Source organism: Elgaria multicarinata, chromosome 10 (genome assembly GCF_023053635.1).
Source record: "Elgaria multicarinata webbii isolate HBS135686 ecotype San Diego chromosome 10, rElgMul1.1.pri, whole genome shotgun sequence".
Classification (NCBI taxonomy): domain Eukaryota; kingdom Metazoa; phylum Chordata; class Lepidosauria; order Squamata; family Anguidae; genus Elgaria; species Elgaria multicarinata.
The window spans coordinates 26,832,132-26,855,443 of NC_086180.1; the positions used below are offsets into that span (position 1 = coordinate 26,832,132).

Here is a 23,312-nt window from a genome sequence, read left to right on the forward strand (position 1 = left end):
CTTTTCTCAAACAAGCCACCTTGATAAACCATGGTTTGTTGTTGGATTGTTCAGGGTGGTTGACAAGCCATGCTGCATAGTTAACAAGTCACCCTGTGGAAAGTGTCCTAGGTTAAGACAACACGCTAACCTACTGTCCAACAAACAACCCCATGGTTCAACAACAATCCACATTCAAACACTGAGTGTGGCTTGACATGTTGTCCAAACAGTCCCTAAAACATATGGAAGGCAACAGGTTGAGGAAGGCTAAGTTAGAAGCTTACTTCCAATGGAAACTGAAAATTAGGGGAATGGGCCTGGAATATTCTCAATCGGGAGACTCCCATAGTAACCCCCTGCACCTTCCTGTAGCTACCACCTTCTGTAAGACAGCAGATATATTGCTCTTTCCATATAGTTGAAGAGTACAAATTGTAGGAGCATTCTAGGTATGGTGGGATTGAGGAGAAAGCCCCAATAGTGTGGGTCATCAAAGATTCCCCAAAACCTGGCACCAGGGTTGCACATATATGATGTCCACAGGATATTTTGTATTAGGATTGCCACCTCTCCACCCATCCCACATTCGTAGGATTCCTGTGCCTTTGACATCTCAATGACAGGCAGAAATTCAACCCATTCCTGACATGGAGATACAGTAATTAGAACAAGCTTATCCTGCTGAATTTTCACTTGTCTTGCAGCTGCTAAAGGCAGAGGAATTCACACAAAATGGATTTGAAAAAGGTATATGGACCATATTCTGGCTCCAGCTACCTTCAATTTCCAGAGGGGTTTTTGCTGTATGGGGAGGGGGGGGGAGAAGGGTGAGAGCCAGTAGAATCGTTAGAGTTGGAGATTATCCAAAAGGGAAGGGAAGGGGGGAAACTCTAGCATCACCTGGCTACATGTTGAATCTAAACTCAGGAACATGTGCTTAGAGGCTATAACTCAAGGTTATGCAGGTATTATTTCTCCGCCATCTGAAGCAGGTGTCCCCCTCCTAGCCATGATTATGCTTGTACACAACCTGCTTTTTAAAATAATAATAATAATAATGTTCCTCTGGGCCTGAAACTTTCTGTACCTGGTCTCAAGCCAAAACATTTCATTTTCTTTTTTAAAGAATGTTTTAAAAGAATAGGGCAGTCAAATTGCTCTCTGGTGCCTAGACTTCCCCAACCTTGGTCCCTCCAGATGTGTTGCACTACAGAACATCTGGAGGGCCCCAGGTTGAGAAGCCTGTTTTAAAGTATCTGGACTTCTAACAACTAAAGGCCACTTCTCAAAGGAGAAAAAAAACAGCCATAAGTTCCCATAACATTGGTTCTAATAAAATTCTTTCGACGTGGAACGATGCACAAAAACAGGAAACCTAAATTGCTTCATGCTTCTCTTTCCTTTGCTTCCACATTTTGTGAAAAATATTTGCTGTATGTGTGTGCGGTTTGCTGTTCCCAAGATACACAACTTGGCATGCAAGACTGAGGTGTGCCTTCTTTGTCACATGGGTGCAGATTCAAGACTTCTGCTTCTTGTTTCCTTAGTCTCTGTGTAATACCCAAGGAGGCTCTAAGTTACCAGGATAAACCAAGGTCTCACTGGATGTGTGTGTGTGTTGTGTGTGGGGGATATTGTGCCAATGTTTCCCTTGGGTAGGAAGTCTGATTGGAAATCATATCTAACTCAATTTATCATACATATATTATCCCCAACTTGTAAATAATACAATTATGCTATGATTTATAGTCCTGGAACCTAACAACGCAAGAGATTTAACTACTCAGCGAGATTAGATACAAGGAGAACATAACAATTTTAAACCAGTACCTTTCACCCACTTTCACACATACCATCCAATAGGTGAGCTCTCAGGGCGCTTCCAGCTGAAGCTTTTCATGCACAATCGCCCTGCATCATTCACAGAATTTTGCAGGGGTCTAGATGTTGCAACTTTTCATTTGTAAAGCCAGCCACCCCCCATGTTTTCCCACTGCTACCTCTGACTTTTTTCTTAGCACAAAAAAGTAGTTAACGAGGCAAAGATTGATATTGGTAGGAGCCATCTCTATGGAACTGCCCTCAGACCCCTCAGAAATATCTACAGTTGTATGCTCACTCTCTCTGTGCGCGTGCGAGCGAGTGAGCGAGCGAGCGAGCGAGAGAGAGAGAGAGAGAGAGAGAGAGAGAGAGAAGTACATTAAGCCTCAATGCTGGGGTTAGATGTTTATTGAAAACTTATCTGTTTGCTTTGGCTTCCCCCAACCCTCCCCAGTCATGAGCTATCTCTGTACCAGCCTCATGATACTATTGCGTGTATATGTGGGTCTTTTTTGTTAAGTTTCTTTTGTTTTTGTTTGTTTTGATTTTTGGAATTGTTTCAAATCAGAAGCGCGATATAAACACTGTGTATAGAAATTTAGACATTTCTGAGCAGTCGGAGGATGTAGATACACACACATATTAAAAGCAAAGTAAAAACAAACACATTGGCAGGATCTCTGCACCAGCCAATCTAGGCTTGCATCCAGACAGCCGCTTCCCCAAGAGAGATTCTAGCACTTAGCTGGAAGTGAGGGTAAGAACTGTCAGTTGAAAAACCCTGAAGGGGAGAAAGACACCTTTAGGAAATGATACCAGCTACTCAACGGTTGGCTAGAGCCAGTGGGGTGTGGAAATATGCACCCCTCTGGCTGTGTGTGCGGTCCCAACCTTTGCCGCCCCCAAATTTCCTGCCAAAATTTGGCTGAGCGTTGGGCAAAAAGATGCAATTTCTCCTTGTCTTAAGGAGGGAGCACATTCTTTATTTTAAAGCAAAATGGCACTCAAAAATCACCTTTGTTTGAAGAGGAAGTGCAGCAAATTCAGAGGTAGTGGGACAGGATCCAGTCTCTCATATGTTCAGGGAAGGCAGTGGACTCCCAGATGTTGCTTACTTTCGAGTATCAAAGAGTGACACTCAGTGTAGCTTTTGCCTATAGTCTACCAAGCCAAGTGCAGAATCAGTGCAGCACTAAAGAGGCAGGCAGATGTGTAGGCCTGATTCTGCCATAGCAAGGCTCATGAACTCTTAGGTTTATGGCTAAGTCCCCACTACAATCAATGCCTCTTGATGGCTATACAGAACCTCTATGTACAGAGACAGTATACCACTGTATGGGCTCTTTAACCTCCTTGTGGGCTTTCCAGATGCATCTGATTGGCCACTCTGGCAAGAAGGATACTAGACTGGATGGATTGTTGGTCCAATCCAGCAGGACTCTTAAGTTTTTTAGTACAAGCTGTGCTTTAATACATTGACCTTAAAAAATGGGTTATCAAGTTTACAGGTTATTGTTAATGAGAAAGAACATTTAAAATATTATTTACAGTTTTATGTTACATGACAGTTTGAGAGTGCACTCCTATGCATGTTTAGACAGGGGGGGAAATCCTACAACTCCCAGCATGGGGCTTTTTCTCTGTCTAAACATGCATAGGATTGTGCCCTTAAACACAGCTGCTAACGTGTGTTGATTTTCTTTCTTTTTACCATGATTCCTAGTTCATCGCAGATGTCATAGAACTCATCTTGCTCATAGATGCCTCCTCCCCAAACTCGAAGGGTATTCATGTTGGCATCTACCGTTGACTGCAAGAGGAGCCTTAACCTGTGAAAAAGACAAGCAGGAGTCAACCGGAGCAAGCTGCGACTGGAGCAAGACGGCATTACTTCTAGAAAGGCAGTAGGAAACCTATAAGGACTTTGCTTGAAAGTCTGCAGCCTATTAAACACCGTGCGTGGCTAACTTTCCTTCATTTCAGCAAGGCTGGTAGGGGGTGAGATGCAGTGAAACGAAGGGACTGTGTAGCAGTGGTGTTTTGTGGACGTGGACATTTTCTAACAGCTGCTTTTCCCCACCCACATCCAAGTGAGAAGTAGTGACAGCTACCATACAGACAGACAGAAAGGTTCAGTGCTCACTTGTGGTGTAACCAGCTATCTCCTTGCCCACTGGTTCAGCTCTCATGCCATCCAAGGATCTTTCATTTATTTAGTATGGACTTGTTCAGACAACATGCTGACCCTGTTCAGATGGCACGCTAAGCCACAGTGGTAAAGAATTCTGAGCTAAACATGATGGCTTAGCGTGTCGTGTGAACCATTCCTAACCATGGTGGCTACATAACCCACGGTTTAAACACCCTCACTAACCATTTGCTGCAAAAGGGTTAGTGGCCTAACTATGGCTTAGCATGTCTTCTGAACAGGCCTGCTAAGTCATAGTTAGGCTGCTAACCCTTTTGCAGCAAATGGTTAGTGAGGGTGTTTAAATCCTGGTTATGTAGCCACCATGCTTAGGAATGGTTCTTATGACACATTAAGTCATGGTTCACACGACACGCTAAGCCATAATGTTTAGCTCAAAATGCTTAACCACTGTGGTTTAATGTGTTGTCTGACCCTATATTTATATTCTACTTTTCTCCAGTACACCGTACCCAAAGTGGTGCACAATAAACATTAACTTGTCAAAAAGCAACATTTGGGGAGGGGGGGGAAACAATTTGTTACAAAACACATAAATAAAAACAATTCAAATATAAAAACAATTATACAAGTGCTGAGCAAAGTCAAAATGAACAGCCCCCCGCCCCTCAAAAAAACCACACACAAACACACACACAATGGCCTGGTAACAACAACTCAGAGTATGGGTTATCACTGAATCACTATGATTTAACTATGGCTAATCCAGGAAGAGAACCCATGGTTTGCTGTTGGGCTGTGAACTCTGGGATAACAACTCAGTTAAACCATAGAGCAGGATTTGCACGTAATATCAACGCATGATTCAACGACAAGCCATACTCAGACCATGCTCCGGCTTGTTGTTATGTGCTAACTATATAATAAAATATCATCCACACTTCCAATGCTTGTTGTATTGCACTCCAAGGATGAGCAACTGCTTGGCTAAATGCAATTCAGTTTGGAGGGGGAACCTCTCACTAGGCTTGTATTGCAGCTGGCTTCCTCGTCTCTCCTCCAGAAGAGGCTGGCAGCAGTAAAAGGGAACAGCTGGGAGGGAAGAGTCTAGGCAGGCGAACTTTCTTTCTACATGGCCACAAAGCACCCCACATCTTTGGATACTGTAAGCTAGAGGGGGGTAGAAAGTAGATCTCCAGGAGTTTGGGGTCAACTTCAAGCATTCCTGACCACTGGCCATGCTAACAGGAGTTTCTGGGAGTTAAAGTATGAAACATCTGGAGATCTACCTTCTGCCCACCTTGCTGTAAGCTGTCCTATCATTTCCAGGGAGAACGCAATGGTTGAGCTGGCTCCTAATTAAAATGACACAACATTCTTGTGCCACAGAACAGACATTATAGCTCCAACAAAGCAGCTCCAAAGACCGTTGTTTTGTAGAGCCAAACCACCATATAATTCTTCTACAAAGTATGCGGTTGATTAAAGGAAATCACAGCTGTTTTGGTACTTGGCTGAAAAGCTTATTCTCCTTATTTTATTTTAAATTCAGAATTCTAACTAGGAGCTTTTTGAGTGCCGCTGCTACATGCACACAGGAGCTTCTACACAAATGACCTTTCATTGCCACTGGGCCAAACTAAGCATGTGCCCCTTAAGGGCAAGGGTGGAGAACTTGCGGCCACACAGACATCACTGGACTACAATTTCCATCATCCATTGGCATTGGTCATTCTGACTGGAGCTGATGGGAGTTGGAATCCAACATCTTATGGAGAGCTACAGGGTCTCCATTCATGCCTAATGGGAATGAGGAAACCTTGCAGAAAGAGAAGCTCCATACGTTCTGAATGAATGGCTGGATTGGCGATACAGGAGTTGAGGGTGTGCTGCACATGGCTTGCAAGGAGAAAGATACCCTAACACTAACTAACACTAGAGATTTCAGCCAGCCCTAACCCATTTTTGTTGCACTTTCCTTCAAGAGAAGTGAGGTGTAGTAGTTAGAGTACTGGACTAAGACTCAGGAGATCTGGGTTCTAGTCCCCATTCTACCATGAAGCTCACTGGGTGAACTTGGGCCAGTCACAGACTCTTAGCCTAACCTACCTTACAGGGTTGTTGTTGTGAGGATAAAATGCAGAGGAGGACCATATGAACCTCCTTGGGTTCCTTGCAAGAGGAGGAAAGGTGGAATATAAATATAATAATAAATATAAATTTAAAAAGGAAACCTGCATAGTCGGGTGGCTTACACACAGAGCAGTACTGAGCAATAAAGCTTTTACTTGACTGTAGGACTTCTGACTGCACACTGGGGGTTGCATTTTGAACATTTCCCCATTTTAAAGAAACCTCTCTGCATATATACAACGCAACACCCTGGAGCAGGCTAATCAAAACCCTTTTTGGCTAGCACCTATAGTTTTCTATACACAGAGGATTTTTTTTAATGTGTGGAAGCCTATTCCAACATGCAGTCCCTACACCTGCAGCCTGAATGGTACATCCCAGCAAACGTTTTACCATTCGATTCTGATAACTGTATGAAATGGCTTCAAGAGCTTACTAAAAATCATATGGAAGGCATGTGGTACAGTCCTCTCAAAGGTATGCCTTTGTCAAAATCTGCCTGTGTGTCAAACATGTGAGGCAGATGACAAGGCTAAGAGTCTTCTTGGTATGCTAACTTTCCATGTGCAGAGGGTTTTTTCACATGATTTCTCAAGTGGTAGAGCCCTGCAAAAGAACTGTAGCTGCACGGCTGAAATCAGTGATAATCATTCCTACTCAGCATCAATGGGCAGAGGCAAATTCTGTGCATCCATCCAGAATGTTTAAGAAACTTTCACTCACATTTTAGAGGTGACTCGATCTTGAAAGGAATCGGCTGGAATCCAATTGGATCCCTTCATAAAAATAGGGAGTCCGTTGATTCTGAAATAAAAACTCAAACCAGGTGACCCAGGAATGGGCTCCTCAACAAGTTCTACTGTTCGAAAATAAACCTGGGAAAAATTATAAATTTAGGCAGGTTTATAGCAGTTGCAGACAACAAACAAACTTTAGCTTCAAGCTCAATCAGGATATCCAGAATTCCTTTTTTCTCCCTACATGTAAAATAACAAATAACAGAAGAAGTAGACGTTTCCTACTGCAAAAAGCAGTCTTATCATGACTTACACAAACATATACAAAAAAACATAATTAATATAAAAAATAAAGCACATAAACTATAATCAGCACAATAATACAAATAAAAATAAACACCATAAAAATAATCTTAAAATAATATAGTATTTCCTTAAGCAACTCTAGGGTATGGATCAAATTACTATGAATTGGAGAAGCAAAGGCTATCAATGGCTACTAGCCCTGATGGTTGTGTGCTATCTTCAGTATTCGAGGCAGTAAGCCTGTGTGCACTAGTTGCTTGGGAACATGGGTTGGAGGGTGCTGTTGCACCATGTCCTGCTTGTTCATCTCTGGGCGACGGCTGGTTGGCCACTGTGCGAACAGAGTGCTGGACTAGATGGACCCTTGGTCTGATCCAGCATGGCACATCTTATGTTCTTAAGTTGCTGAAAACTGGAAATTTTCAGAAGATTCTAGTGCATTTGCTCCATATGCAGACATCTCCAGTAGACAACATGTACTAGTGCTGTAAACACCTACGGAACCTGCTTGTGATTACTAAGAGAGAAATCTAATGAAATCCTAGACTGAATGCGATTGTAATCAAGCTACATTTGCAGAGAGCTACAGAAACCCAAGGCCAAGTTTAAAGGGGGCCCAAGCTTTTTCAGTAATGCCGCTCCTGATCAGAATCAAAAATGAAGTGAAGGAAAAATATCTGTAAAGAGTAATCAGCTTAGCTATGGAAAGAAGGAAGAGTGTGGAATCTTTTTTTTTTCCTTTGGAAACTTTAAAGGAGAAGTGAAAGCACTAAGAGAGGTTTTCATTTAAGTACAGCAGGGCTAGTCAACCTGGTTCCCCCCAGATGTTTTAGAGAAAAACTCCCACCATCCCCAGACAGCACAGCCAATTGTAAGGCATTATGGAAGGCGCAGTCCAAAACATCTGCAGGGCTCCAGGCTATGGAAACCTGCATTACAGCCTTTCCCCAACTTGGTGCCCTTCAGATGTGTTGAACTACAGCTTCCATAAGGCCTTACCATTGGATATACTGGCTGGGGCTGATGGGAGTTGTAAGCCAACACATCTGGAAGGCACCAGGTTGGGGAAAGCTAATGTATTAGGACATGATGTTCCCTACAAGTTTTTTCAGGCTTAACAATTAGAGGTTAAAAGAGCCAAACACAACATGTGATACCAGAAAGAAAGGAGGTAGATATGTTTTCTTTAGACAGGAATTGTAGAATTAATGTATGATAACAGAGTCCTATCAACCATACCTTAACAACATCAACAACAGCCCCAAAAGCTGTCGGCCCAGTTGTTCTATAACAGGGGTGTGTAACCTGTGGCCCGCCAGATGTTTCTGGACTCTAACCCCCACCATTCCTGATCACTGGCCATGCTGATTGTGGCTTTTGGGAGCTGGAGTCTAACAACATCCGGAGGGCCACACATTCCCCAGCCCTGTTCTAGAAAAAGTAGAGCAGCTTTACTCAACCTAGTGATCTCCAGTTGTCTTGGCCTACAATTCCCAGCATGCCCCTGCCTGGGAGTTGTGGGCCAACCCAGCTGGAGGGCACCAGGTTGGGGAAGACTGAAGAAGAGCAAAATCACTCTCCCCACCCCCACTGTGCCAGGAAATGGGTCCTATTTCTGGAACATCTGTATTTGTGAGCCATAGAGGTAGCCCACTATAAGCTTTTCAGTTTTTTGCTGCCTGCCCTGACCTAGAAAGACAATATGGCCGTCCAGTATCTGGCAAGTAATACAATGAAGCCAGGTTTCCTTTCACGCTTAAGGACTTTTTTTGCTTTTTTTGTTTGTTTTTGCTATTCAGTTTTCTCATGAGCACAAGGGCTTCTGACCATGAGAACAAGCAGTCTCCTTCAGGGGATGGTAAAAGGCCTTTGAATCCCAAGGCAAGACAACCAATTCAGCTGAAAGCTGTTCATATCAAAACAAAAATAAACGATAAAAGAAACAGGAACTAGTACTATCTGTAACAGCCCTCCCCGACATGATGTTTTGAACTACAACTCCCATCGGCCCCAATCAGCAGTCAGGGATTATGGGCGCTGTAGTCCAAAACATACGGCGGGCATCACTTTGGGAAAAGCTGATCTATACTGTTAAAGCTCTGGCATGGGCTGGTCCATGAAGTCATGAAGAGTCGGAAGCGACTGAACGAATAAACAACAAACTGTTAAATACTTATCTGTCCAGATAGTAGGTTTCCAATCTATATTTTTATTTTATTTCAGACTTATATTATTCCCCACATAACCACAGACCTACATTTTATAGTAACTACTACTCTAACTCAACATAATAACACCAGCAACATTTAGAGGTCTTTTGCCAGTTGGGAGGGAGATGCATAAATCTAAAATTGCTATTTGTAACAACTGTTTTTCACTCCTCATAACAAAGAGAGCCTGCCATTCAGGAAATAACCCATGAAAATCTCTTAGTTTTATTGTATACTGAATATATATATTTGACCATGATGATGGTTAGGAGAGCACAATATTTCCTGTAACTGGGGGGCGGCAACAGTCACATGCATAAGACACCAGCATGTTCTTCTTTCCTGTCCAAATATAATCATGTAAGTATTAATATTCTCTAATACCTGAGATGAATTATGCCATGAGTATAGATCATACTTATTGTCCACAGCCTGACTCATGCCTGTCCTAAGCATCAAGCACACTCTTACATTGTGCAAAGTTATTAATAAGGTAATAAGGGTTTTTTAAGATGATGATGATGATGCTAAAGTTAATTAGAGGCGCTTCAGATCGCTCTCTTGATTACGAACTGTCAATATATCTTATCTCAACATTGGTGAGACATTCCCTGGGCCACAATGTTTTCATTTGCCTATCCATGTCAGAGATACCAAGTGCTGGAACGCCTAGCAATTGGCTCAGAAGCAGTGTGAGTTTGAGAGTTTGGAAAATGGAGCTGCAAAGAGTTTAATGAAACACCTTCGTGTTTTGAATTTCAAAGTAGTTGTAATTTGTGTTCCCAGTCTGACTGGTAGCGCAGGTGCCAGGATAAGAACGTCTGCCATCTTCGAACTTCTAGTCTTTAAAGACTGAACAGGCTCCCCAGGCAGCCCCATATAGAGAGAGCACAGGAGAGTTAGGATGACCACATGGAAAGGAGGACGGGGCTCCTGTATCTTTTAACAGTTGTATTGAAAAAGAAATTTCAGCAGGTGTCATTGGTATGTATGCAGCACCTGGTGAAATTCCCTCTTCATCACAACAGTTAAAGCTGCAGAAGCCCTGCCCTCTTTTGTAACTGGTCTTTAACTGTTGTGATGAAGAGGGAATTTCACCAGATACTGCATCCATACAAATGACACCTGCTGAAATTCCCTTTTCTACGAACTCTTAGAGCCCCATATGGTCACTGTAAGCAGAAAGGAGACATTCATCCACCTCTTTCAACCTGAGGGCCAAATTCCATTTTGGAGAAGCTCTTGGAGGCTGCATCCCAGTGGTGGGCAGGGTAAAAGCCAAAAGAGGTAGAGCCAAAAAATGCCAGCCTATTTTATCTTAAAGCTCTCCCTGCCAGTCACTAGGCCTTAGGAGAGGCATTTCAACCTTTTAGAATGCGGGGGGATGCACAAAAGCCAGAAATAATAATAATAATAATAATAATAATAATAATAATAATAGTAATGGTAATAATAATAATAATAATAATAATAATAATAATAATAATAATAATAATTTGTTACCCACCTCTCTCTCTGGATTGAACAATAGGTATTTGGAGGGAAATGGGATGGGGCCATCTGGGGAGCCCCAGAGGGCTGTTTTGGGACTCCGAGAGAGCCAGATTAGGCCTTTGCTTCTACACCTCTGCATTAGACTGTTGTATGCTATGTTAAACAGGCAAGGTGGCATACCTTTGATAACTTCTCAATCTTGTATCCTCCGCCTAGAATGAATGTTGTCGTCATGTCATATCCAGTCTGGTTTCCATGTCCTCTTGGCCACCAAGTCTCCAGCGCCACACTCTTCCCCCCCCCCCCCAAAGAAAAGAAAATATGATGTAAAGGTAAAAGGAGAAGGCAGATCAGTCTACAGTTGTCTTTGCCTTAATAACCTCCTATTTAGATTATTGCAACATGTTCTACATGGGGCTACCCTTGGAGAATTTTGGAAACTGCAATTAGTGCAAAAGGAAGCAGCCAGTTTGCTTTCTGGTGCATGCTTTGTTGACCAAATGACATGCTAAGCCACAGTGGTTAAAAAATCTGAGCTAAACATTATTGTGTCATGTGAACCATGACTTGGAAACAAAGCCCTATGAGGAGAGACTGAAAGAACTGGGCATGTTTAGTCTGGAGAATAGAAGATTGAGGGGAGACATGACAGCACTCTTCAAATACTTGAAAGGTTGTCACACAGAGGAGGGCCAGGATCTCTTCTCGATCCTCCCAGAGTGCAGGACACGGAATAATGTGCTCAAGTTACAGGAAGCCAGATTCTGGCTGGACATCAGGAAAAACTTCCTGACTGTTAGAGCAGTATGACAATGGAACCAATTACCTAGGGAGGTTGTGGGCTCTCCCACACTAGAGGCATTCAAGAGGCAGCTGGACAGCCATCTGTCAGGTATGCTTTAAGTTGGATTCCTGCAATGAGCAGGGGGTTGGACTCGATGGCCTTGTAGGCCCCTTCCAACTCTATGATTCTATGATTCTATGACTTAGTATGTTGTGTAAACCATTCCTAACCATGGTGGCTACATAATCACAGTTTAAACATGCTCACTAACCATTTGCTGAAAAACATTTAGTGGGCTATCCATGGCTTAGCATGTGGTCTGAATAGGCCCACTGTGAGGTATGATGGGAACTGAAGTTCAACAGCAACTAGAGCACTATAGTTTCCCCTGTCCAAATTTTCACCTGTTCTGATCCCTCTAACCAGTCCACCTGGCAATAAATAAAAACTGGTAGAGACCTTGCACCTAAGACTGACACACAAATGAAACTAATTGAGCAGTAGGGTGGGTCTGGAATGGCACTGTTTTTCTCCAGAGTTGAGCTCACTCAGGGAAAGAGTTTGTAACAGAAGCCAGCTGTGCAGAGTGCTAAATGCTCGTGTGTCCTGCTCATGTGTCCCCCGCTTGCATGTTTTATTATATATACAGAGAGCATAAATCTATGAGCTATAAGAAAAAGCTACAACAAATGTGGTTAAAAAGCACTGCTGTTGTTAATTTACATCTCATGTATCATGAAGGCTCACTTGCAGGAAAGCAGACAGAAACACTTTGGGGTGAAATTTCCTTTTAAAAAACAGGGAAATTCAATGATCAAAAAACCCTGCCAGCTTAAAAAACTAGAGTTGAAGCTATCTCACATCGGTCCAAATTCCCCAAAGCCAAGAAGTTTAAGGCTGATGGCTTAACTGATGTGCTCCGTGATCAGTGATAATGTTGTACAATGTCACAAACTGCCCTTGCTTTCAATTTACCCTCCATAAACCCACACATTTCCTAGCTCTTTCAGGACTAAATCCAGATGGAGAGGATGGAGCGGCTGGGACCAGCAAAGATGTCCCACACTGTCCTGGTCCTGTATTGACTTATGAAGCATCTGAGCCTTACCGGATTGCTATTCTCCACATGCTATTTTCTTCCATCTCAGCTACATAGCAAAACAATGTTCAGATTCAGGCAGCCAGTCCTGATCCCAACCCTTTTAGTATGATATAGCACTGTGAAGGAAGGGTTCTAGAGAGATGGAAGGGGCAGGGGGAAGGAGTCCTCTATAAGCCCCAGACTGTGCTACAAGGCTCCTGTTCCAAGCTGGCTGGAGTCATGAACAGAAGCCCTTCTGTTAGGGAGCTGGAGATACACTGTTACTATGAACATCAGCAATCGTTTTACAACATTTGAACATGAAACATTCATTACGCTCTTGTTATCACTTGTCCCGAATGTGCTGTGCAAAAGCTATGCGCTCTTGCAAAGCTCCCATTCATTTTGACAGAGCCTGCATGGGAGATGTTCCCAGTGGACCTCACTGTAGACACAAGCCCTTATTGTATCGGGTTATCAAACCCACCTCATTTTATCAACATAATATATGAAAACAATAAAAGGGGCTTGAGCTTTTATGATCCAGTGGTCTTTCAGTTGAGAAGTGATTTTAGACAATAACAACAGGCTCCGTTCATGCAAAATAAATGTGGATGCAGCAATTTTATGAATTACTGGGTAGAGTAAACTGGCTAAAGTTAATAAGAACACACAAACATCCAAACGGATGGATCAGTATTGAACACATGAATGCTAAAGTGTCTGAGTATTTCACAATGAGCAAGGAAGGAGAAAACAGTTTAACAATAGGATCCGTCATGCCTGTTACTCAGGCATGATTATATAGCTTAGCCACTAATGTTCCACCTTTCATTATCTGGAATTACGTCAAGGGTAGCATGTAAATACCCGTGAATTCCTAGTACGGAGAACCAGGCATTATTAATACATACCTTCCACTGTGCTATGTAAAATAGAGAATTGCTTTAGAAGCAAAGGCACTGCTGGAGTTTATTCATTGGCTGCTAGTGATGTCATATTCCGGCTCACTCATTTGCTATTTCTTAGCTGGAAAACACTATGTGCACTCAGTTTTTTTTTTCAGGGGGAGGGATTGCATATTTCAAGAGCGCTACAGTCAGCTCAAGCAGTCTCTGCTTTGGAACATTGCCCAGAGATTAATTCTTCTGCTTCAAATAGTACATTTCCTATGTTTAATATACAGAATGCAACCCAGAGGCATACGTTATGGGCACAGGCTGCCTCTGGCATATAAAAGCACACCTCTGAGGGCTCTATAGGCATCCAGGGATCAGAGCCCTCAGAGCCTTCACCATGGGACAGGCACACTGGAAACCACGAAAGGTGTGACTATGACCACACAGCCCATCTGCCAATGCTCATGAATAGCAGATAGGCTGTACAGGAGGTGAGGGTTCTAGTCCCATTGCTTATCTTTAGACATTTGGTAGCCTCTGCACACAAGCTTGCTCACTGGAACAACAAAATGCAGGTATTATAAGTTTACACAGGAAAGTTAGCACTTAAGACAACAATGGAATAGTCTCCAAGGTGTGGCGCAAGCATACGGACAGATTTGCAAAAGAAACATTTAGCATCAAGAAGAGAAAAATGATTAAGGGACTAAGTTTTCTTTACCAACAGAAACAAAAAACTAGGGAGTAAATCATTTCATTAGCACTTAAATTCTGGTTCTCAGTTCCAGGGATGTTTTCATGCATTTCTCAATAATGCAGATGTTTTCACATTTGCAAACACTATTATTAAAGGGAAAGACTGCTGAATACAAGTTATTTGTATTCAGGTCTCACTCTGGGAAGTGTGATTCCTGGTCATTTAATAATTTCATTTCCCACTCCCCCACACTCCCCACACAGTATTGCAATCCTATCTAAGCATCCAACATGAGAAACAATGTGGTGTAGTGGTTAGAGAGGCTTTCTCCAACCTGGTGCCCTCTAGATGCTTAGGACTACAATTCTCAATATCCCTGATGATTGGCCCTGCTGGTTGAGGCTGATGAGAGCTGAGTTGAAAACATCTGGTTGGGGAAGGCTGAGTTAGAACATCAAACCAGGTCCTGGGAAACCGGGATTCTAAACCACATTCAGCCATAAAGCCTTCTGGGTGACCTTGAGCCAGTCACCAAGCTCTCAGCTTAACTCATACCAAGAATTGTTGCAATTTAAAATGGAATGGGCAGGAGAGATGTACGGTACCCTGAATTTCTTGGAGGAAGGGAAGGCTAAAAACGAACAAAAAACAACAGGTTTTTGACAATGGATACTTACTTGGTTACCTATGGTGAGAAGAACCTTGCCCAGGCAATTAAACAGAGAACTTTTATAAATCAGAAGAGTGCTGGTTCTCCCCAAACTTTCCCCCACATTTCAAGCCATTAATGTGTCACAGGTGAACACTACAGGTCATGATCAAGCACCAGTCTTGACAGCGGCGGGTTTGCACCACAAGGCCTTGGGCTCCCGAACTGGTGCTTCTTCCCAGCATTTGCACGGGAAGGAGGGCCAATGCAGAGTTGCCACTGCTGCCGCTGGCAGACCAAACACCGAGGAGGGAAGAAGAGGGAAGAAGAAGCCGGCTCTCCTCCCTCTAACCTCGCTCTGGCTGCCCTGTTCCTCTCCCCTACCATTTTTTTAATCTGTAGATGTGAACCTTCTCATCTACAGATTAAAAAATTAAAAAATAAGGTGGTGGGGAGAGGAATGGGGCAGCTGGCTCTCCTCCCTCTGGCCTCCCTCTGGCTGCCCCATTCCTCCCCGCTGCCCCATTCCTCCCCGCTCCCCGGTGCTTGGCCCGGCAGTGGCGGCGGCCTCCCGGCTGCCCTGTTCCTCTCCTCCCACCCCCATATTTATATATTTATTTATTTATAGTGTGGAGCCTGAGTTGGAGATCCCAGTCTGCCCTCTTCCCTGTCCAGCCCAGCCGATGGGGACCAATCAAATGGTGCCATCAGCTCCACAACCAAAAAAGTCAGGGTAAATGCCCAACTCTTTTTAAGCGGAGTTTCTGGAGTTTGCCCCCGGATGGCTTCGCAATGGCAGCTGCGTCATGTAGATGACCTGCCACCACTCTGAATCCAGCCCTTCATCAAGATGAGCCCCAAGTCAAAATTTGGCACTTGAGGTCTATGGAAGGAATGTAACCACGTGTGCAACTCTCCCACTGAAAACCATTGTGTTTAAAATTGCTTAACCTTGACAGGATTGTGCCCATTATTCTATACGAGCATGCAAAACAGTAATAGAAAAGAACAAATGTGTCGCCTAGTAATCTTTATGCTCTTATTAGCAAGGACCAATACACTGCATTGATTTCCTTGCAGGGAGGTGAAGTTTTGTATTCTGCAGGCCCTCACCTTGCTGATGTTTATGAGCAGTGCAATGCCACTTTCCCCAGGATGAAGCTGCACAGCAAGCGTCTGCCGTGTCTGCAAGTCAGGAATGTTCACTGTCACGAGACCCGCAACTGACTCAGAGCTGAGGACATCAAAATCCGACTCTATTTCGAGACTCCATTGCCTGGCGTTTTGTGCTGAACAAAACAAAAACAAGGAAGGTAGATGGGATACGGTGCATATTTTGCAAACACCGTTATTCACCTAATCTAGAAAGATATGTCTGCCTTCAACCTTGGTGAGATCCGGGTTCAAATGCCCACCCAACCGTAAAGTGTACAAGGTGACCCCAGGGAAGACGTTATCTCTCAACCTAAGCAACTTCACACCTTTGTGGTGATAACGATTTTTAAAAAGGTGAGTCACATCCCATCTTGAGCTCTTTGGAGGAATGGTGAGATATACATGTGGTACATACAAACAGAACCTGTTTCCATAGTCCCGACGACTTGCTTCCACTTACTACAGTCATAGGAGCTCCTGTGGCTAAAAATGTGTGATTGCTTTTAAAACATCTAGTTTCTGTAACAGCCACAAGGAGGATCAGGATCAGAACCTCAGCACACATGGAGGGGTTATTTATTTATTTCATATTTTTAATACCATCCAATAGCCAAAGCTCTCCAGGCAGTTCACAATTAAAACCATAAAATACCAAACAATAAAATACAGATGATAAAATACAATATAAAAGTTTAAAATTACAATATAAAAATTAAAATGACCAAACAGAGCTAGCTAACAGGTTTTTTTAAAAACAAATAATACAATACCAGATAAAAAGCGAAACAAAAAAACTAAAATGCCTGGGAGAATAAAAAGGTCTTCACCTGGTGCCAAAATGAGCACAAGGTAGGCGCCAGGCAAGCCTCTCTGGGAAGTTCAATCCATAACTGGGGGTGCCACAGCAGAAAAGGCCCTCTTCTTGGTGGCCACCTACTGAAGCTAATCGTAGGGTCTGGACAGGTTCTTATGGGAGGAGATGGTTATGCCTTCTCCCCTCCCCACCCCCACATAAACACAATGAACACCCCCCATAGTTGTTATTAGCTTGTCAGGTTTCTGTACAACCTGAGTCAGGGAACACCTCTTCGAAGCAGGACTGGGATTTCACAGCAAATTGCATTCCTACAGATGACGTGAGTCAACATGAGAAGACCAACCTGGGGACACTGAAGAACCCCTTTGGCCCTATCCTGAGCCCTATCTCGGCCCTCAATCTCCTCCCTCATCCTGTGGCTCTTAAGAGCACCAGCCGATCAAGTGGAAAACTCACAGATGTCATTCTGCTATTGGGTGGTATAAAAATGTAATAAATAAATAAAATAAATGAAAATCAATTGATGGAGTACCTGCCTGGCTGCCAGAAAACCCTTTTGCCCAGGTTTACTGAGGAGGAGGAGGGGGAAATCCCAGTTGCAGACAGTGACTGGCTATGCACAAACATCGCAGCCCATGGTGGCTTATTGAAATCACAGTGGATTGCAGTGAATGCTGGCAGCCATTTTGAATATTGAACTCCTAGTGCAGGGGGTCGTCATGGTTTGCCATGTTGTCTAAACCTGGGCAGTAGGAGTTGTTGTTGGAGGAGACAACCCTTAAATAACCTATGATCTATTGTAAGGTTATGCTGTTTAACATTTTGTTTATTTAGAAGAGCCTTCCCCAACCTGGTGTTCCCCAAATATATTGGATTATATCCCCCATTATCCCCAGCCAGCACTGCCATTGGCCATTTAGGCTGGGGATGATGGCAGCTGTCACCCAACATATCTGGAGGACATCAGGTTGGGGAAGGCTGAATTTGAACCACTGACACAACATTAACCCTAATAAGTCCAACTCTACAGAAAATATCTTAGGATAAAGTATCCATTTTATGATAACAAAGCCTCAGGAGAAATGAGAGAGCTTACGAAGAGAGTTTCCCTCCATCTGTTAGATTTGCTTTTATTCAGTCTACGTATTGAAAACAGCTGTTTTGGGGAAAGATTGCAATTTCTGGGGAGCGCAGCCACTTCTGACTGCTGAACAAATGCTGCATTCAAAGAAAATGCGTGAAATTCCTCTGTGCTGTAGGCCTATGAAGTGAGGGAATGAATCGAACCCATTGTGTCTGGATTTGGTGGGGCCTATGGTTGTTTCTCTTTGGCCACTCAAGTGTGCCGGACTCATCAGCATGCTAATAACTGGGAAGGTTCCCTGCAGTAGCTCCAAGAGTCCTTCAGCTCAGAAAATGACTCATTCACAGAGCATTCCCAGAAAAGTGATTGTTCAGCCCTCCAACTATGCTTGGACAAACTACCTGCCCCTTCGCTAATCATTCTCTCAACATACAATAGGCAAATCTTGTGTATCGGTAAATGCAGGAAACCAGATCTCCCTTTTATTGACCATGCGGCTGCACTGCTTTAAGAAATGCAGCAGCTGCCTCCTTCTGTCTACTCTCTTCCCCCAGAGTAAACGCAACTCTGAAGGAAGGACAACAAAGATATCCACACACATGGTTTCTCATTTGATATGTTTCAACACCCAGCGCTACACACCAACCTATTAATTCAAGGGAAAAGCCTGATCTTACACACGCAGCAGAATGAGGGGAAAGAATGCCGAAATGGTAGAAGCCGCCTACCCCACTTCATACTGAAGGCGGGCAATCCCACTTTTGAATCTTGGCTTACGTTAAATGACTTGCAAACAGAAAACCGGCTGGAATTGTTTTTGTCCTTGGTGTGCTAGTTTCCTGTGTGCAAGTATTTATTTATGGTTGTAAGTCAACTTGAGTGTCATTTTTCTTGGTAGAAAGACGGGGTGCAAAACAAATAAATAAATATTCATCTTTTATGTAGAGGAGCATTCAAAACTAGAAGTCCCCCCTCCTACAGTCCATTGTAGCTTCTCACTCTCCTGCATGTTGCAGAGAAGCCTGGAAATTCCCAGTCAGTATCTTTTAGAAAAAATCAATGGGCTACTGGGAAAGACATCATTAAATGTCTCTACCTGGCCATAGACACTGTCGTCCTCTCATCCCTTATGTCAGGATCAGGCCCATTCTCCCTAGTGTGAGGGACTGGGTTTCACAGCCTCAATTAAGACTCGGAGCCTGAAGCAGATGTAAACCAGGAAGTGTGGGAGGAAATTCTCCAAGCCCCCATCTATACGACAACGGGATTACTCCTCATTGAATATAAACCCAAATTTTTGTTGATTCTAATCTGGGTAAAGAGCGTCACACTGCAGCAGCAGCAGCGATTTATCTCCTGAATTATTATTATTTTTTGTAGTGGTTATTAATGCGCACGATGATACGATGATATGGAAGAGAGACGAGGGAAGCTATAAATTTTATATGTGAGGCTCCGCAGATTCATAGAAGAGACAAATCGGGAGGGGGGGAAAGGAACGAGGCAGCCGATAGGTGAGAAGGCGGGAAATCGGCCAATCACTTTGTCCTACCCTCAAAGCTATTTCCACATGTTAAAATGCAATTTAACTCTCCCAACAACATATAACCATAATGCGGTGCAAACTCGGACATGATCCAAAAGTCGCAGTAAATCGCAAATGCGAATATGCACATTATCGCATTAAAAACCCAGCGCGATGGTGACTAGACAGTTGCATCATGTGTCCTGAAGCGTGAATATGCACATTTAGGTCGGGGCAAGCAAGCCGGATAGACAAGCCCCAAGACTCTTCAGGAGTACAGGTGGAATATTCCCAGGAGCTTAATGGACAGGCTGCCCAGGCTCAGAGATCGCTCTCCCCCTCCCCACTGGGTGCTCAGTCTCTGTCAGAGTGGGAGGGAACATCAGAGCTGACAGGCCCCAGAGTCTGGTGCAGGGACATGCAGGCGGAGTTGACAGGAGGTGGGAAGCTGTCCGTGAGGCTGGCCAATCGGCAGAGGCTTCAACTTGAAAAACTGCCCTGAGGGACCTATTCAGTAAAAGTCTGATGGGCACTGCAGGGGGGGGGGGAGACTGTCCATTGAGTTGATAGCCTAACAAAGCAAGGCAGTTGCCTAATTAAGCTTAGAGGATAGCTCCTAGCTTTCAAACTCTCTTCAGATGAGAGTACAGAGTAAACAGCTGTCGTCACCACCCACTTTGGAGACATTATATTGTTTACTGATACTGTCACAAATTCAGGTGCTGGGAATTATGTAGGAATATGGATAAAAGCAGTAGGGAATCTCTGGCATGCAGGATGGATCCCCCCACCCAGGCCAACCCATACAGCTTGCCACCAGGCCAAGCCCCCCACCCCCTGTAACTTTTCTGCAGTGATGGAGGTGTTGGATAATAGGAACATATCCACATGCATCCAGACACTAGGGGGCAATAGAGAATGTTCTTGTTGTCTGATCAGTTTATTCTTCCTGATCCCTGCCTCCCCTTCCTTTTCCTTCTTCTTCCTCTTGCCTCTGCAACAAGTGCCATGCAGTTTCTCCAGAAAAGAAGCAAGTAACCATAATTCATGCCTTTGCTGACTTATACTCACATACCCAGCTTTAGGGGGTGCTTGTAGTTAAACAATGTTAGTCTTCTCTATGTCTATAAAAGCACTTAGAAAGTAAGTTGATTTGAACTTCTTTTAAACTGGCTCTAGCCTGCATTTACTGCCTCCAATACTGAATGCTGTGTTGCCACACTTTCTCTGTATAATACAACTCCGACGTAAGTCACACCAGACTTTCCAAGAGGAGGAAGAGACCCAGTCTCCAGACTGGCTGCATACCAAAGAGGTAGCTCCTTTCTCCGTGGAGAGGAAAATAAAGACCAGATAAGAAGAGGAGAGAAAGGACTGAAGCACAAGGGAGTGGTGAGACACCTCAAAACAATGTATGCCTGGCAAGAGAGAAGGACTTTGGCATATTCACAGCACGTAGGTACCCCTACATGCTGTGGCAGCCATGAAGTTACTTCTGGAATGCAGCCTCCAGAGTGTTACAAATAAATTAAAAGTCTCCTCAGGCCAAAAAAGGATCCCCCACCCCTGCAACAGAGGGTAAAAAGATGGAGGAAAGAACTGAGAAGTTCCCCCTCCAATTCCTCTGGAGCTCTGGCAATCGTTGGTTCAGCTGATCTCTGGGAAAGATAGAGAGCTGTGCCTCTTCGTGCCACCTTCTCTTCACATCCTGCCAGATAGGTGAGGAAGGGAAGGACACAGGGACACCAAGGTAAGGACACAGGGACACCCCCTCTGTCTCTCCCAGCACCCAGGCAGCTCATAATTATCTTCCCCAATAGGATTCCACTAGGGGAATGGAACTATATTTTTGGCTGCAATCAGATCAAAAGGTCTGGCTCATTATTTGTTGTTCTGCCTCTCAGGGAGAAGTTATTGCCATATATTCTTCAGCTATATATCAATCAACCTCCCTAGAATTTGGTGGTGAAATTATTGGCTGACAATCAACTGTACACCACCCTTACAGTAACCCTACTTGCTGTGGCAGCCAAGAAGTTACGCTCCAGCTTTATAAAAAATGACAATAGCTCTAATATACAAATCCAGGCGTTGTTTTTTGCCCTCTTTGAGTGCATGGACTATGGCAGTAAGACCTAATGCAGTACTCCCCAACCTAGAGCCCTTCAGATATTTTGGTCTACAACTCCCATTATCCCTGGACATTGGCCATGCCGTCTGGGGCTGATGGGAATTGTTGTCCAAAATATCTGAAGGGCACTCAGTTGTGGAAGTCTGGTTTACTGGCTTGAAGTCAACTCTATATTTTATGTAATGACATTGTTTTCTGTTTTGCATCGAATCTTTGTATATTGATTACATACATATACATTTTATAGAACTTTATCTCACTGTAATGGGCTTTGGTTATGTACAGTAGGGATTACTTACAGTTTCTTCCCCAAAACCTATGCTTTGGGAGTGAGTGGCATGGCAAAGAATTTCCTGGGACGAACCGGAGTGGGGGGGTGGGAAACAGGTCAGGGGAGAAAGAGGTTCACAACAACTCTGTTCAGGTGTTCTGTCACACTCGATGAATAATTGCAGGTGGGCGACGGGGAGGCCCCCACCATCACATCCTTCCTCTGGCCATGCATTGGGGGAAAGGTCTGCAATAGGGAAGGCTACCAAACACATGCATCTCTCCCCATGACCTGAAAACCTGAGCAAATCAAGAATTAAACACAGCGATGGCCCAAAGCATTTTGCTGCCTCAGGCAAAGAACAAGATGGCACCCCAACCCATTCTAAGCACAAAAGCCAATGGGACAGACAGAGGCACCTGTCATCGACATGGATGGTGGGGACAGCATCCTTCACTGTACCTGAAGTCAGCAGGCTTACTTAGGGGCCGCAGATGCTGGCAGGTGGCAGCATGGCACACATCTTGCTGCCACCTGCCAGCATCTACCGCCTGAGGTGACTGCTTCACTCTGCCTAATGGTAGGTCTGGCCCTGGTTAAACCATCATGTCAGGCGGAAACACCTGAAGGGGACTACACACAAGGCTTTATCGTGCTTTTCAAAAAATGTGCAACACTTTGTGTGTATTAGCCCGATAGATACTGATTATTCCGAAATATTGAGTCACCAGTATTAAAAGTTCAAAGGATTCAAAATGACATGGGATTTGCACGACTAATTTAAAGATCCAGTTGTTCATTAGCCCAAGTTCGTTCTTCCTTTTCTTATAAATAAGCTCGGCCTCTGGGCTGTGCTCCAAAAACATCCCCAGCTGACTGAACAGAAACTGTATCTGGCTGCATACCTGGTTACCAACAGGTGGAGTTGCAAAGCTACATTCGGAGGACCTCATGACTCTGCAGGGGCATTCCACGGAAATTCCAGCTGCATTAATTATGGCAGAAGGCTGGAGCTATTTCCAGAAGCTTTAAAAACCAACTTCTGTCCAATATTATGCAAAGGTGCCTAATTTAGTAATACTTGGGGCACTTTCAGGTTCTCTGTGGACTTCAATGGGAGATACTTAGCTTTCCCATTAAAATTACTGGACTGCATAAAATGCTTAACTTGAGCTGGATTGTGCCTTTACTGTTTATGTAGTGCATCTTCACACAAGTCACGAGTGGTGTCTATATATGACGCCACGTGGGTAGGTGATTCCCTCAAAACCCCACAGCATCGCTGCTATGAAAACAAAAAATCTAGACGGCAGGAGGGAGTGTGGCTATCTGTCCAGGAAAAACCACAGTGCCAGCAGTCATTCTGTTTGTCAAACAAGCCCCCTGC

At 43.9% G+C, this 23,312-nt stretch overlaps 1 protein-coding gene across 1 annotated transcript in view; it reads right to left on the reverse strand.

Moving 5' to 3' along the window:
• Positions 1 to 23,312, reverse strand: part of MANBA (mannosidase beta) — a 66,623-nt gene that overhangs the window by 18,943 nt on the left and 24,368 nt on the right. The window contains exons 6-9 of the mRNA XM_063135922.1: positions 16,056 to 16,231; positions 11,013 to 11,123; positions 6,809 to 6,960; positions 3,515 to 3,632 (exon numbers count right to left, since the gene is read on the reverse strand). Of these exons, the coding sequence (XP_062991992.1) occupies positions 3,515 to 3,632; positions 6,809 to 6,960; positions 11,013 to 11,123; positions 16,056 to 16,231 (557 nt within the window). The remainder of the gene's footprint in view (positions 1 to 3,514; positions 3,633 to 6,808; positions 6,961 to 11,012; positions 11,124 to 16,055; positions 16,232 to 23,312) is intronic.